General features: G+C 40.8%; 1 protein-coding gene across 1 annotated transcript in view; it reads right to left on the bottom strand.

The window, feature by feature from the left end:
* Positions 1-1,835: 1,835 nt before the first annotated feature.
* Positions 1,836-18,077, bottom strand: part of RAD51C (RAD51 paralog C) — a 43,639-nt gene continuing 27,397 nt past the window's right edge. The window contains exons 7-9 of the mRNA XM_075264919.1: positions 14,369-14,429; positions 4,050-4,110; positions 1,836-2,015 (exon numbers count right to left, since the gene is read on the bottom strand). Of these exons, the coding sequence (XP_075121020.1) occupies positions 1,905-2,015; positions 4,050-4,110; positions 14,369-14,429 (233 nt within the window). The 3' untranslated portion in view covers positions 1,836-1,904. The remainder of the gene's footprint in view (positions 2,016-4,049; positions 4,111-14,368; positions 14,430-18,077) is intronic.

Genomic DNA, 18,077 nt, shown 5'->3' on the forward strand with positions numbered 1-18,077 from the left:
TGGACAACTTTACCGTCTGAGAAAATAAAGAGCCTCATCCACCACTACCACAAAAGACTTCAAGTGGTCATTGATGTTAGAGGGGGCAACACACAGAATTAAGAACAGGGGAATGTGAACTTTTGAACAGGGTCATTTTGCTGTATTTGGTTGACATTATCATTTAAAAAGATAAAACACAGAAGTTTGACAATAAATGGCTTCACCCAACCACTAACCATGAAAGGAGAAAAAGTTTTTGTGATTTCACAAATATTCTCTGAAAAACGCCAAAATTACCCAAATAAATCTGCCATGGTATGTAAATATTTTAGCACAACTGTATATATTATGTGACTATCACAAGGCCAGAAGTTAACATGGGCCCAACCATCTGAAAATGTGTACAAAGTAGTCTTTCTTGAATCTTAACCTTTGATTTCAGAACAGTTTCTCCTATACATATAGCGCACAATAATAATAATAACAATCTAATTTAGGATGCAATTAAAAGTGGACAGTCATATGTATTGTGAAAGCAGATCAGTTTGATACCCGATACTTAAATTTTTTTTTTTTTAAACATAACTTTTAAATAAGATAAATTTCAAAGATCAAACGAGGTATACCAATAATAAAAAACTATTGGACCCGTCTTACCGCTTGGCGGTGTATCACACAATAAAGGGGTAGAATATAATATAGTTGGCTCCGGGGTGGGTCATGTAGATGACTATTGACCCTCAAACTGACCTCTGAACCCCGGAATCCAAATACTCACGCCCTCACAAGGGAAGTACCAAACTGTCCCTAAAAATAACCCTATTTATGTCTCATCATTCCGACACGTTTCGACCTACTGATAAGGGTGCTCATCAGGAGATATAGAGTAGATGTCCAAAAATCCAGAAAGAGGGTTCTCATAGAGCTCAACCCTGTCAAGCATGGGAGGCTCTTGCCAGTCCTGCAGTGGAAGACTAACAAACTTACAAATATAAATATAATATACACACATATTAGGTATCCCTAGGCCATATGCACGGTTCATTTTGTGCACCAGTAAAAAAAACATAAACCTATGCCTTGAATTTGGAAAAAAAAATCATATTTGATTTATCACTAAAGAAGGGTTCGGTAAATGTGCATAAGAAACTGGTGGGTTCAGTACCTCAAACAAGGTTAAGAACCACTGGTATAGTTGTGCAGCCCCTTTAATTGAAAAAGAGATAAAGTGCAGATACAGACCATGAACAAGAGTGCCACTGTTTGTGGGGAATACAAGATGTTTTATTTTTATTTTACAAATTCTAGCACTCAGAAAGATCAAATGATGTTCAAACTGTTTTATTCCAGGACAGGAAAAGTTAGGCTAAGGTCTCATGTTGCAGAAACGCAAGATTTTTTGTTGCAGATTTTTGTCAAAAAACTGCATCAAAATCTACAACAAAAAACGCTGCGTTTACACAATGTGGGGCCTCTGCTTAAAAGGGGTTTTCCAGCCCTAAAGCAAAAATTCATACAGATGACCTATCCACAGCTGCCTGTCCACTAGCAGCTTCCAGCCCCAAAACTGTTGCAACAGCTGATTTGAAGGGGGACCAGCTGTTGGTCCCCGTCCAATCATATACTGATGACCTAGCCAATTAATTTTGCCTAGAAAATCCCTTTAAAAGAACTACAGCCTGATTTGTCCATGGAGTTAAAAAAAAAAAAAAAAAAAAAAAAAAAAAAAAAGATTTTGCCCTATATTAGTTATTGCAGCATTCTTTAGGTTAATTAGTACAGATAAAAACAGATTGGCAATTTTGTACTTTAATATTTGTAAAGTCAAAATACAAATAATAATATGTTCTTAGAATTAGAGAAAAACAAGAATGTGTGCAGTTTCTGATGTGACCCAGATTTACAATCAATTAAATGTCAATTTAAGGCTGGCACGCTTTATCATGTTCCCTTGGACGCTTGCGTGGGTTTATTTCAGACTTTGGTGAACTTGCTTTAGGCTCAACAGGTTGTACGTCCCGAAAACCTTGCTGCTGTAAAAAAGAAAAAAAAAAAAAAAAAAGAAAAAAGTGAATAACTAGACAAATTCTGATTTAACTTTGTATATAAGAACCAAGTTATTGGTTAAAACATTAAATATCTTCACTTTTATATTTTATTCAGATATTGTAGCAACACTAATTTAAATGCACTGTGTATCTGTATAAAGAAAGGAACAAAGTCTTTCTAAGGCAGTAGGAGTCAAAGCGAGGTTTGGCTCTGCCAAGACTGTTTTGCACCAGAGTGTTCCCAGACAGAAAGGTTGCTAGGGATGCAATGCTTGAATACCCCATATAATAGGTTGGCAGTAAATCCCTAGCAACCAGTCTCAAAGCGAAATTGGCACTGTTGTGACAGTGGAAGTAAGAGGAAGCTTCTCATGGAAAACCATTTTGACATATTAATCCAAAAATACACATAGGTAGGAAACTTCAACAACTACTAAAATTGGAACATCTCTGCAAGACAAATAAACAATGAACATATCAATATATAAATAATATAAACTGATCCTCCACTGTCGCATGAATGGTTCTTAGTAAATAGCTATATTAGGGTGGGTTCACACTAACGTTATTTAATATCTGTTGCTCTTATCTGTCATAGGATGAGAGCAACGGAAACTAAAAGACAGATGCAGAGCCCCCTTCATTAGGCGTCTGTCTGATTTCACCAACAGAACCTTTCTTGTATGCTTCCGTTACAAGAGTAAACAAACAAGACAGAAGTGTCCATAGTGTTCTTTTTACATTATAGTTAATTGGGACAGCAATGGACATTAAGGGCTAGTTCACATGTGTTAGGATGGTTGAGGAATTTGGTGAGGAAAAAATCCGCTTCAGGAATTAGGAAGCTTTTTTTTGGAGCGTTTTTTTTTTTTTTTTATACATGAAGCTGTTTTTGGAGCATTTTCTAGAGCATTTTTTTCCAGGTTTTTTCCTCCAGCAGTGAATGGACCATGAAAAAACAGCCTGCTGTTTTTGAGGCTTTTTTTTGCCAAAAAAAGCTAGCAGTTTCTCCGCCTACCATTGACTTGTATTGATTTCCAGAGTCTGAATAGCACATAAGGCACCTAATCTTACAGCATTGATTGCTTGGTAACAGTGGGGGGCTAGAAAATAAATTCCAACTGTTCAGTAATCAGTGGAGCAACACCTTTTAAATGATGTACAGAGATGGAATTACTTAAAGGGGTTTTCTGGGCAAAAAGTGCTGTTAATGGGTTAATAAATGAACCCATAAACCTTTAGCAGTGTTTTGAGGGATTTCTGGGAGTCTCTCCTGGCATCTTCTGCATTTGTTTATAAGGTTCAGCTGCCAGTAAGCGCAATAGTCCCAGCACTGCTCTGTGCTCTGCAGCCAATGATGAACCAGGAGTGGGAGCTGTGCAATAGAGGTGGATTATTGGCTGCAGAGAACAGAGCAGCACAGGTTATATTGTGCGCGCCAGCAGTCAGAAAAGAGGAAGGAGCTGTCTCACAGGAGGAAGGCTGAAAGTAATAGAGGTAAGTATAATGGACTGGATGGGGGGGGGGGGGAGTAGTAGTGACGTTCCGTTTCCGGAAATGGCTCGTCACTGGATAACCAGCAAATGTCCCCAGGAATATAGGTAAATATACATTTTTAATAAATTGTTTTATTTAGAAAGTAGGCGGGGGAAGATGTTTAGTTTAGTGATTAGTTTTCATCCCAAACAACCCCTTTTAGGGTGATAAAAGGTCCTCCAGGGATTTGGACTATGCTGTGGGGAGTCTGCCAGGTCGATACCTCCTTAGGTGGTCTTGGTGTTGAGAGCAGCTGTCTTAGTAAAGTAGGACTATGGTGCAGATCCCCCCCGAATCAGGCAAAACACACTAAGGGTAAGTTCATGTACGTTCAATTTTATACAAATGAAAATGTTTCTCTCTCTTTATATACAGTGTGTATGAATAAATAAATAATAAAAAAATTATATATATTATATTTAGATAAGATTTATTTATTTATTTAACAATTTGATGTTATATGAAGTACAGTTAATTCCTTACCGTTATTTCAAATTGCACAGTTATGTCTTTCTGGTTGGGAGCCTTGTTTAATGCAGCAAATCTAAAATCGTAGAAGTGTCACATATTAACATATGAAAAGTTATTATGTTGGGTAGGCAACTTACAAATTGTTACACCGATAACCACTATTAATTTAATACCTAGGCAAGCATTCAGAAATACGTCATATTAGTTTTTTGTGTCTATTAATCCAGTCTGATAATCCATAAAGTCTTATATCTTGGCCCATGGGTGCTCATTATAGTAATTTTACTGGAGAATAAAGTACAACTTCAATGCAGATACTTCATTGAAATACTTGGGAGTCAAGAAAAAAAAAAAGTTTGTGAATGGTGAACTCTCCATACAGCATCCTCGCGGATATGTCAGCAGACACCAATCTTCTGACAGACTACTGAGAGGCGAACCCTCACTTACTACATATTACTGCATATCCTAGTTTCCCTTTTGGCTACCTTTATGCATTTCCATGGCATTCTTCTTCCAAGAAAAATAAACATGGAGAAACTACCTGTATTGCTGTGCATTTTTTGCATGATTAAAAATTCACACAGCATTGAATTCACACACACAAATCGCCAAATCCAAAGCATGCTGTTTTATGAATAAAAAAAACTAAGAGAAAAATTTGCTATGAAATTTATACAAAGACTAGAGAATAAAATGCTTCATGCTAAGGGCTCGTTCACACGTGAACAAAGGGGCGGATTTTGACAGCAGATTTCGCTTCAAAATCCGCCCCTTTAAAATGGTGGTCTATGCAGACTGCCGCGCTTCTTTTTTCCACTAGCGGCGGGCTGCTGCTAGTGGAGAAAAGAAGCGACATGTCCTTTCTTCAGGCGGAAGCACTCTCCTATGTCGGCTCATTCATTTGAGCCGACATAGGAAGGGAAAGCCGCGCCGCGTTTTTCTCTGTGTCAAAACCCGCGTGGGCGCCCCTCGTGTGAACTAGCCCTAAATAAATTCCATTAAAAGAAAATCAGATTGTGATAAATTTTACCAAGGAAATTCTATGATACCATGAATATTAAGTGATGTGCCCAGTACTGCACCTCATTTGGTTGGTGGGTGTCTGTATTCAGCGCCCACATTTGACTGCGTATCATAGAATTGATAACCTGAATCCCCCAGAATACCACCTCATTCAGATTAAGTTAATAATCACATCACAGATCTTATTTATAATGATAAAAACTGTGAAAAAACAAAGGTGTAAGGAGGAGTGGTATGGGTGTGGGAAAATTCCGACCCTCTACTGTGAAGTACAAAATATTTGTCATGTTCATGACATCCTCTATATAGCATACATTGTATCACATATCGAACAGTCATTTGTACCCAATCTTTGTTACCCATTTCAGAAAATCGACCCAAAGATGTTGCACATTCCACATGATGTCAGGAGACAATTGAGGAATGCCCGCATGTGTCTTGACAGATCAAGGAAACGGGGCAGACCCACAATGTGAAAGGTGGCGTTTGGGAAGTGTGAGGCAGCTAAAAGCAGGGGTGGTGTTTGAGGGTATGAGGCACCAATAGAGCTGGAGCTGCAGTACTGTTCACACCTCTGTTATGTCAACTGAATTATCATTTTTCATAATGGGAATGAGTGCATTGCAATCGCCTAAGAGTTGTATTTTGTCGCCATGGTATCAAACACAGTGGTAAGAAGGATGCAAGTGACAATACAAATATGGGGGGGGCAGATTAAAAACTATATTTAATTTTGTCACTTTCAATTTCCCTCTTACATAGTTCTTCAGCTGAGACCACTCAGAATCACTACTTGACGTTGTCCTCTGCAGCCTACATGGTTGTCTTAATTCAGTACATATATGTTGGATTGGCATATACATCCCAAAGTCGATATACCTGTTACGGTAGGTTCATATATGCCAGTTGCATCAGTATCAGTTTTTTTTGTCCTTTAGTCATTTCAATTGATGCCAAAAGTGATGTGAAAATGCATCAGTTGTCATCAGGCTTTTTCACTAATTTCTACTCCAAAACCATCAGATGTCATAAATTGTCATCAGTGTTTGCCATCAGTTTTTACTATCACTTTTTAGTTTTACGGTGAATTATAGCTATATCCTACAACCGTCTTGGCCCTTACCTGAGAAACGAACCCTTGATGCAGTGTGTTGGAGACTTGGGAGCTGGCATTTGACTGCGGCATCAAACTCTGGATGTGGGTGTTTGGTGTCAGCTTTGCGATCCTGAGCAATTCACTCAGGTACAGTAGTAGTAACAGTACTATGACTTATCCCCATTCCATTGGCAACTCGTGCCCTCAAACACAGCCCCTCACTTTCTAATGACTGCCTTCAAAGGGAAATACCCACCTAGAAGGGAGTGGAGTGGGCACCTACCATTTTCTCCAGTCTTGAAATCTACTACTCCATGGGACTACCTTCTCACTAATTTTATTTCCCCCTAACACAGAAGGAGAACCTCTCAAGACATTTTAGCCCATCTTGCTATAATACTTAGACTAATACACTTAGAACACTAAACATGTTAGGGCTCGTTCACACGGAGTAAACGCGGCACGCAATGTGCCGCATTTACGGGACGTTTGTGCAGCGATTTTGACGGTGCATGTTTGCAGTCGCGTTAACGCGCGTTTACATTGCGTGCCGCATTTACTCCATGTGAACGAGCCCTTACGGTGTTTTACAAGCAGCACTCAACTAGATGTTTTAGACTGTAAAAACAAAAACAACTGAGGGCGTAACTCTTATAGTTAGATAATGCAGAGTTTTGAGAAATTTTACAAGCACTTCAGTTTAGATACTCACAGGGCCTATGAAGCTTAGGAGACTTCGTGGAAATGCTGTCCAAGAAGTAATTTTGATTCCATAATAAATACGCAAACAAACAACTATAATCATGTTTGCACTAATTGTCCCCAAGTGTGAAATGTTGGTAGAGGCTGAATAATAATATCATGTAGAAATTTTTAATACTTGTAAAGATCATCTATCTAAATAACACTACTCCTCAGCATATCTTGCTAATTATTTTATGCTAGTGGTTCATTTATCCCTCAAATATCCAATGGGAATTAAAATATACGATAATGAAATTAAACGACACAGATGGTAGTTTTAACATGTTCGTACTATGAAAGAATGGGAAAAGTATGAGTTTTTCATATATAAATGCATTTATATAAGTGGTACTAAAGAAACATAATTCAGTACAAATGATCAATGTACAAGGAAATTTGTAACCATAAATTGTTATCTAGGACCCCAAGGTCATGTGTACCATATCTTGAGTCGTGTTACCGTGTTGCACTCTAATGCAGATACTGAAATTAAGGAGAGTACCCGTCGGGGGAGAACAGAAAACAGACTCCCATGTTGGATACCTGCATAGTCAGCTTTATAGCTGATGGTGGACAGAGCAGGGAAAATGGTTTTATATGGGTGTTAAGGTAGGTAAAACATCAGAAAGAAATACATCATGGGACAGTTATTGTATATTGCAAAATCTCAGAGTTCTCTTTAAAGAGTTCTCTTTAAAAATGCTGATAGAGCCACACATATGCATGAATAGCCTTTAAAAAGGCTATTCAGGCACCTTAAATGTTATATTAAACTATCCCCCCATTTTCAAATAAAACCCTAAAACAGAATGTGATAAAATTATCCATTGTGCACAGGAGGTGGGCATTCAGGGTGCGCGATCTTCTTCATCCACGCCTCCTCTTCCTGCGATGTCCTCGGGTCCCATCTTCCTCCGGCGTTCGCGAACTGACATTGCTAAAAAAAAAAAAAATGGCCTGGGCACATGCGCAGTAGCCGTAGTAGAAGCAGCATGCTACTGCGCATGCGCCCAGGCCATTTTTTTTTTTTAGCAAGCGTGATAATAAATCTGCTGGGGAATTTGCCTACTCCTGCAGAGCTCTGACCATATACGTGGTGCTTAGCCATTGATAAATTCCCCTAAGTATGTGTTGCATGTAGATATAGTGCACAGGTTCTCTTACAGGTGCCATCGTATATGTTGTATTCATGCAGACTAGATACACATTACATTCGCATACCCCCCAACATTACCAGTATTAACAATATATTCCTTTGTTTATTTGTATAATTCCAGTACAAATCTCTTTTTGCATATCCTGTTGGTGGTAATCTATCCATAAACCTGTGTTTGTTCAGTCTTATTTTTCCCCTTAAATTCACCTCTGGTAAACACATAGCACTGCAGTTTTATAAATAATTCTAGGAATCTGAATATTTTAGACATACTGACACAATTTAAAAGCACGATGGCACTACTCATTGTGAAAAGCGCTAAAAATCTCTGCTCCGAGAATCGTGTTAAGAATGCAGAGTATTCTTGTAAATTCAATCTTGGACAGTGGCATTCTACTCAGCTGAACAAATTATGTATTGTAAAAGCATTTTCACGGTTTTCCTCTTCTGCAGATTCCATGGCAACTTATTGCAGACAAAGACGTACTAATCCAGAATAAAGTCAGGATGAAAGATGTTTTGTACATTTTAAAGCTGATGCATTAGAAAAAAACAAATAAATGGGCCAATTGTTAGCTCCCAGTGTAGCAATATGGTAGGAAGTACTGGGTTTCTTATTTGTGAGCTACAAAAGAGGACTCACGTGTAAGGTAAAATCTTATTCCTTGGGTCACACTTCATATTAATACATTATTTCATGTTAATATAATATTTTGTCTATATATTTATTTACTATTATTTTTTGCTTTGGATAAAGTTACAGAATTAGAGTCAGTAGCAAATTAGTTAAAATTTGATTCAGGGATAGCAAACAGGAAGCACTAAATGACATGTAAAGCAGAAAAACAACTTGACATTAAAGCATTAGTCTAGTGCTAAATTAATTTTCTGTTCTATTGTTGATGAAGGATGAATAAATAAATAAAGATGTTGCCTATCCATCCAAGGTAAGAGTAATATTTTCAGTCCTTCCTGCTTTAGAAGATAATGGGTGGAGGGTCTCACAGGAATGATATCACAGCAATAAGGAGATTTCCCCAGAGTGCCTTGCTGCAGGTGTCTTTATCAGGGGACAGGCTCTTCAGTTTCTCCTTGCGCTTCGTGGACCATAAAGTAGTAGTCCCTGGTTATGTACCTGCCAATTATTCTTCTGATGTACTGATGAGTGATAGAACCTCTCTTCATCCTATGGCAGTGAAGGCTTATACCAGCCATACACATATGAGAAAACCCAAGCAATTATTGTATACTAGCTGGTACCCGCGACTTCGTCTGCGGTGATTGTAGAAGTGGGTAAATACAGCGTGAGGTAAGGTTTTAGTAGTGTGCTAAAGCTATGAGATAAGAAATGTACTGTTGTATCTTGATTTTGTTGTAATTTAGAGTGTGGCTATGGATTATTCGTTAGAAGGTAATGGTAAGTTGTGGGCCAATTTTTGATGTGGTGAATTTGTTTGAAAACTGCATTTATGGGAGGTTGTTAGGGGCTTGTGTTTTCCGCCGTTGAGTGTGAAGGCGACATGACATCGCCCCTGTGTTGTGTTTTTGGGTGAAATTGTGGGGATGGTAACGTCATATGGTTTTATGAATCTTTGCAGTCTTTTTGAAAAAAGCGAAAGTGTGTTGAGCTTTTTTTTGTGTGGAAAAGTTGTGGTAGTGTGAGAGCAGTGATTTTTACACACGTGTGTGTTGGGGGATGTCTTTTCTTGTGGGCCACGGTTTGGTTCGTACGGTAGGGTCCCGACTATAAGTGGCACATAAAATCCTACAATTTCCTCTGAAAATGAAAGAGCGGCTTATAGTCGGCCCGCGAGGAGGCGTCTGGTGGCAAAGTCTGGGTGCCGTTTCCATACCTTGCAATGGGAGGGTGCTATTGGAATAGTATTTGCTCATCTGTAACTTCAATTGTAACTGCTTCCAATTGAACTTCGAGATGAGCGAAGAGTATTGGAATAGCACGCTCCTATTGTAAGGTATGGAAGCGGCACCCAGACTTTGCCGCCGGACGCCGCTTAACTCCTCGTGGGCTGTCGCTTCCATCCATATATAAGGCGCACCGGACTATAAGGCGCTCTTTCATTGTCGGAGGAAATGGTAGGATTTTATGTGCCACTTCTAGTCGGGACCCTACCGTACGAACCAAACTGTGGCCCACAACAAAAGACATCCCCCCACACACACACACGTGTGTAAAAATCACTGCTCTCACACTACCACAACTTTTCCACACAAAAAAAGGTCAACACACTTTGGTTTTTTTCAAAAAGACTGCAAAGATTCATAAAACCATATGACGTTACCATCCCGGTTCCCATTGGCGGCGGCCGGCGCATAACTCCTGGCGTGTCGAGCGCTGTCATTCATTTCAATGGAAGCGTGGCATTGAAATGAATATAAGCGGCTGGGACGCGGTGGGTTAAGCGGCTGGCGGCAAAGTGAGCGTGCCGCCGCTTTCAATGACATATAAGGCGCATCGGACAGCACTGCGCCTTAGAGTCCGGTGCACCTTATAGATGAACCTAGATAGGACTATAAGGCGCTGATTGGTAATGCGCCTTATAGCGCTGTGCGCCTTCTAGTGAGCAAAATATGTGTTTGATCATTTTGTATTGATATTTGTCTGAGAATGTAAAGAGTGGGCAAACGTTGGTTAGGGGGTGTGGAGTATGTTTGGCGCTACGGCGGTAAGCGTCCAGGTGAAATATTTGTATAGCTTTGTACAGCGGCCAATTTGGGACATAGGGAGACGTAAGATGTATGTGTTTCACAGTATTGAGGAAGTTTTATATGTGTTCTGGGTAAGTGTTTTAATTTTTTTTTGATTTTGCATGTATTAGACCATCTTGTGGTTTTAAACAGCAGGAGATGTGATGAGCAATACAATGCATGACAATGCTAATGCATTGCAATGCATTGCCAAACAATCCTAATTTCTTTTGCAGGCTGCATATAGCAGGGTGCCAAAGAAAAGGATTGTTAAAGAGCAGGGGGTGTGCTGCCAGTGCTATTGCAGGCTATGTAGCATAGCCTGCAGAAGCCTGGATCGAGTCAGCTGACTGGGAGACCTGGCGGCTGCCATAGCAACCTGACGCCTGCCGCCTAGCTCAGTGTAGGCAGCGAAGAACAGGCAGAGGATGCCTACGCGCAGCGGGGGACAGATCGGAGGCGGCGTGCAGGTAAGAGTTGGGTGGCATAGATGTTAATGTCGCCGCTTGGTGTGGGCACAAACAGAGGATATGACGGTGGCTTTTCAAGTGGGCAAGCACTATGGCGGGCGTCCGGCTCCCGGGCGCCTGCCACAGTGAAGCGGCCGCCATGCGCCGTACTACAACGGCGTATGTCGGCCAAGCTGACAGTGCGGGCATACTATGTGAGCGGTAGCAGCGATATAGGCCAAAAGCTTTGTGGATGCAGTGTGGCAGGCGTCCGGCTCCCGGGCGCTTGCCATAGCGAAACTGCCGGCATGCGCCGTACTATTAAGGGGGGTATGTGAGCAAGAGTTTAGAAAGAGGGGACATGACGGCGTCTTGTAAAGAGTGCAAACACTATGGCGGGCGTCCGGCTCTGGGGCACCTGCTCCAGCGAAACTGCCGGCATGCGCTGTACTATTAAGGGGGGTATGCCAGGAAGACTACACAAAGAGGGGACATGACGGCGTGTTGTTAAGTGTGCAAGGGTGTCCGGCTCCGGGGCACCTGCCACAGCGAAGCGGCCGGCATGCGCCGTACTACAACGGCGTATGTCGGCCTAGACTACAGTGCGTGCATTCACTGTGGCGGGCGTCCGGCTTCTCATTGGTAGCAGTGAAATAACAGGCGGCTATGGCGGGCGCTTGCCATAGCCACACCGGCGGCCTAGGCCGTAGTCGTACGGCATATGTGGGGATGGGGTGCAGTAATGTTTTAAGGCACTGTGATGTGTTTCTGGGAGCAATACATGTAGAAGGCAGTAAGGGAGATTGGTGACATTGTTATGGAGCGTAAGCTGTTCGTGCTGTGTGGAAGGATACAGCAGAATATAGAGGGCCGAAGTAGAGGCAATGTAAGCATGGTATTGCAACTTACCAGTGTCGTTGGCGTGGAGAGGTAGAGAAGCTGGATGGATCGTGAAGACGGGAACAGCAGTGAGGTGAGGGTGCCGTCGGGGAGTGTGGCAGGCCGGCTACAGTAGTTCGGGTGCTGATGCCTACGGTGGAGGGGCAAAATGGTGGCGTGCTGGAAAGATGGTCGGGAGGTGGCTAACATGCGCATGCTCCTGCCAGTGAAGTGGCTGTGTGGGCGGGATCGCGGATCGTCAGACCAGTGGGGGTCGGCAAAGATGGCTGCCTCGGAGTGTTGAAGAGATAGGCTCCTGGAATATCGTTAAGGTGAGGGTGAAAGCAGTAAAGTATGTGTAAATGTGAGTGTGTGCTGTTAGGGGCTAGGCTGTAGGGGGTAATATGAATTTTGTGGCTTGCTATGGTGCAAAGTGTGTGAGATAGCAGAGGTAGTGGTGTGAGTTTGGGTTTTGTGGAGGTCCTGGGAAAAACGTATGTGCACAATTGTGACGAAAAGTAGCCTATTGCGCAATGGGGTGTAGTGACTATGTTTGTGGAAAATTTCAGCCAAATCGGTGGAGCGCGTTTTGCGTGATTGACTAACAAACATCCGAAAAGCCAATGCCACAAACATCCAAACTCACAAACTTTCACATTTATAATATTAATAGGATAATAGGATCCCCCAACTCTCTCCTGGCTGCAGTTTGATATTTTAATAATCTGTTCACTGTATCCAGCTTATGGACGCAAATGGATGGCAATTGGTTACAAAGAATAAATGTTATATAAAACTGGATCCATTTCTGATATATATATATATATATATATATATATATATATATATATATATATATATATATGTGTATATATATTTTAATACAAACTCTATGTAAACAGATAACTATGCATCCTTGTTCATCAAAATGTGATCTGAACGGCCTCTAACTTCAGGTTTCTGGCTAGTTTAACTCAGCACCCAGTGCTGACATCAATATTGCTGTAACAGTGAGAGCAGCTAGAAGGTTCTCAATATACCAGTGTACAAATAATGGCACTAAGTGCATGGGAGACTACATGTCAGTTGTTCAGGCAACTACATTATACATGCTACAACATAACTACAATATGAAAAAAATTACTTCTGTGGGGCCATGAGCATTTGAAATACACCACGAAACAGGTAAAGCACCACGATACAAGGAATAGATAAAAAAAAAAATCTCATTATGCCTGATGGTTGTGTTTTTGTAGCTAGGTGTTGAGTTCCGTAATTTCATATTTTGTCACAGAATACAGAAACACTTAACATGAATCCCAAGACTCCACTCCATTCAAGATAAGCAATTCAGGGTCCCATTCTTGGTACCGGTGGAAGTCTTAGTAGTGTGAATCAGGAATAGGGGCTAACTGTCTTTTGTGGGGAAGAAACATCTTTCATTTCCACAGATAAACAGCAGGTCGCCAGTGCCAATGAACATCCTATATTACGGGCAAAATCATTGGGTAGAAAATCTGCGTAAAATCATTGGGTAGAAAATCTGCGTAAAAACATTTCCTGCTTATGGCTCCACATTTTTACTTTGCGTGTTTGCAAATATTTTGTATTCTAGTAAAACACAGGAAATGCCTAGGTGTATCCCTTGCACCTCAGGAGAACTAGAAAAGAATTTCTGTTAATTTTAGCGGAAGACGACAGGTGGAACGTGGTTTTCTGGCATGTAACACTGATGGTTTATCATTATGACAGGCTATCAATGTGTCACTAGTGGAAGAACCAGTGCTTACAGGAGTACTGCATTTTTATTTCAATACTTGACAAGGCATTGTCCATGTAGCTGTACTTGATAATGCCACAATTTATTCCCATTCAGGGTTTGTTCACATTAGTGTTCAGGGACTCAGTCTCCATTCCACTTAAACTAGGAAGAGTAAAAACTCCTGCAAGCAGCGGTTTTCTCTCCACTGGTTTCAGGTGGAAAACCAGTGGACTGCAGGTAAAGTGTTTTTTAAGCAGATAGGGTTTCCATTTTTCGGGTCCCAAAGCAGACCAAAAGAACGGAAACCAAAATGGTACTGTGAACTTAGTGTCACATGGAGAGGGTAAGTCAACAATGTCATACATAGTAAAAGCAGATCTATAAATGATAATATACTGTATGACTAATAACATTGCCGCCATAACTAAACAGGAAATTGAAGTTGAAAGGCGATCTAACAGATCTAGTTCAAATCAGAGATCTACTGAAGAGTAATGTAAATCCAATTCTAACCTTTGTAATCCTTCCCAGTGAAGAATGACACGATAAGTAGCCGCATGACCCCAGTTTTCACCTGAAATATTGATAACATAAAATTTAAACATTTTTTAAAAATAGCATCTTAAATTTTGCCATAAAGGCTGCTTGTTTAGTAGAAAAAATAAATCTTTGTACTGTATTAGCATGTAGATATAAAAGATCTAAATTGAAAAAGTTGTTCAGTAGTTTAAAGGGTACATGAGTTTTCATGAAAATTTGAAATATGTGCAGGTTTTCATTACATTTTGGTCCAGAATTACATGCTCTTTGAAATTAAATTAAGTTGTCTGAAATGTGAGTGACTATTTAAAGGTTTGTCCGGAATGATAATACTAATTGCTGTGACCACATCACTATTTACCAAGCACAGTATTGCAGTTCGGCCCCATTCACTTGAATGGGACTGAACTTCTCCCATTTGACCAATAGACGTGATGTCAGTGGCCTGAGAAAAGGAAGTGGAGCTCAATATCACAGTCCTGGACAATTCCTTTAATTGCCAACATCTTAATTACCATTTCTATCTCCCTATCCACCTTATTTCACTAAATACTTCTTTTAGCCTTTCACACCTTTCTTGTTATTCCATACACAAAGATGGCAATATAAATAACCTGATCTTCCTCTGTTTCCAGTTTATAAAATTTACTAACTCTTCTTTCGTACTCTCTTTCAATATGGACACGTTCTCTCCTCCTCAGAACATAGCTTCTCATTATCAGGAATCTGTGATCCATTAGACTGGTTTCACACTAGCAAGTCTTAGATGTGACACTATTGGGCTCCATTCACACACTCACCAGTGTCTTCTCTTGTCCCAAGCTGGCCACAAATCACTATAATAAAACTCTTAAACATGCACTGAATTAAGCAGTACCCTCCACCACACCTTTTGACATAGATGACGGCAACCTTGGCACAAACCATAAAAATGCACCTTTTTTAGCTGTGTTTTAATTGTGTTGAATGTCTATGGGGAAAATCACATACAGCCCCAGAATTCCTTCAAGTTCTTGCTCAAAACCTACAACTCTGCCTTTCAGCCCGCCTAACAAGCCTATTTTATCACTCTCTTATTTATCTCCACTCTCTCCATTTACCCAAAATGTCTTTTTCAAATGTTTTTACTCCCAAGATCCAGATCTCTGTCCTGAGGACAGGACAAAATTGACAAGATCCATCAATAATAATCACTTCTTTCCCATGCAGCATCGACCCCTTCCCCTACCATACGTCATCCTGTTTACTTTAAACCTTTGATCCACATACAGAGTAAGTAGTGTTCCAACTCCTTTCTCCTCACCCTACTACTTGAGATATTGAGGGGAGCTGCATAGAAACTATAGCCTATGTTAAAAAAATATGACCACATAAAAATCAGTATTTCCTCCTTATCTATCTTATACACAGCCCGGGGAGTTGAGGAACCGTATTGTCAGGAGCTCCCTTTTCCCTCCACTCACAACATTAACAGTTCCCCACAACCAGAGAAAAAAAGGAAAACCAGCATGGGGACCTTGTCCTTATAATATGGATTTCTCCTGGACAAGCCCTTTAGCATTCTGTGTCCACCTACACTCACCGGCCACTTTATTAGGTACACCTGTCCAACTGCTCGTTAACACTTAATTTCTAATCAGCCAATCACATGGCGGCAACTCAGTGCATTTAGGCATGTAGACATGGTCAAGACAATCTCCTGCAGTTCAAACCGAGCATCAGTATGGGGAAGAAAGGCGATTTGAGTGCCTTTGAACGTGGCATGGTTGTTGGTGCCAGAAGGGCTGGTCTGAGTATTTCAGAAACTGCTGATCTACTGGGATTTTCACGCACAACCATCTCTAGGGTTTACAGAGAATGGTCCGAAAAAGAAAAAACATCCAGTGAGCGGCAGCTCTGTGGGCGGAAATGCGTTGTTGATGCCAGAGGTCAGAGGAGAATGGCCAGACTGGTTCGAGCTGATAGAAAGGCAACAGTGACTCAAATAGCCACCCGTTACAACCAAGGTAGCCAGAAGAGCATCTCTGAACGCACAGTACGTCGAACTTTGAGGCAGATGGGCTACAGCAGCAGAAGACCACACCGGGTGCCACTCCTTTCAGCTAAGAACAGGAAACTGAGGCTACAATTTGCACAAGGTCATCGAAATTGGACAATTGAAGATTGGAAAAACGTTGCCTGGTCTGAGGAGTCTCGATTTCTGCTGCGACATTCGGATGGTAGGGTCAGAATTTGGCGTCAACAACATGAAAGCATGGATCCATCCTGCCTTGTATCAACGGTTCAGGCTGGTGGTGGTGGTGTCATGGTGTGGGGAATATTTTCTTGGCACTCTTTGGGCCCCTTGGTACCAATTGAGCATCGTTGCAACGCCAAAGCCTACCTGAGTATTGTTGCTGACCATGTCCATCCCTTTATGACCACAATGTACCCAACATCTGATGGCTACTTTCAGCAGGATAATGCGCCATGTCATAAAGCTGGTATCATCTCAGACTGGTTTCTTGAACATGACAATGAGTTCACTGTACTCCAATGGCCTCCACAGTCACCAGATCTCAATCCAATAGAGCATCTTTGGGATGTGGTGGAACGGGAGATTCGCATCATGGATGTGCAGCCGACAAATCTGCGGCAACTGTGTGATGCCATCATGTCACTATGGACCAAAATCTCTGAGGAATGCTTCCAGCACCTTGTTGAATCTATGCCACGAAGAATTGAGGCAGTTCTGAAGGCAAAAGGGGGTCCAACCCGTTACTAGCATGGTGTACCTAATAAAGTGGCCGGTGAGTGTAAAGTAACAATGGATAAATTATAAGTTTTACAAATGTTAAAGTGTATGTGCTGCCTATTAAGTATAAGGACACTAAACATTGTCTTTCTGGTTTTATGATAATGCAGCACATGGTTCAAGATCATTTGCAAACCAAATACTGTATATTAATATAATATCAAGTAAAAATAGGCCAAAACGGGATCTAAATTTCACTATGCTGCACAATTTAACAAAGGACATTTTTTTTTCTTTTAAAGCATTGCTGTAGTCAGCTCAAGTAACCAATGCTTCTTTTATAATTAAAAGATTTCCATTCTTTGCAAATTAAATCGGAGAGTAAAGATGGGGATTGTGCCTACTAGCAGTCAATAGTTTCATTTGGTGAAAAAGGAAGGAAACCCCAGGGGCTAATGTGATTGCGAATACAAGTACTGTGAATATATGTGATGTTCAGAGATTGGCCTATCTATCTAATGTCTACAAACAGAAGCAGGCACTTTACCAGAAAAAAACCCCACATGTACAGCAATGTTAGCAGACTGGGTAATTATGTATCACAATACTTACCATGATGCAACCCTCTTCAGATTTTTAAAAGAATAAGATGCATGACACATAGCTTCTGAACGTGGGTTTATTCTTCAATGAGATATACCTACCCATGCTAGTGCCATATATTCATCAGCTTAAAAGATGAAAATTTCTCTTACAGTAATGGCATTACCCGCTAACCTCCACGGTGGCACTGACAGCAGGGTTCCCACAGATGTCCATTAGCATTTTACTCCATTTTAAAAATATAACAAAAAATTTCTGGATAGAAATACAATGCAGGACTTTTTCTTCCATTAAAAATGTAAACAAACATAAGAAAAAAACCTGTCTACCATGTTGTTTACATTA

Source organism: Leptodactylus fuscus, chromosome 2 (genome assembly GCF_031893055.1).
Source record: "Leptodactylus fuscus isolate aLepFus1 chromosome 2, aLepFus1.hap2, whole genome shotgun sequence".
Taxonomy (NCBI): Eukaryota; Metazoa; Chordata; class Amphibia; order Anura; family Leptodactylidae; genus Leptodactylus; species Leptodactylus fuscus.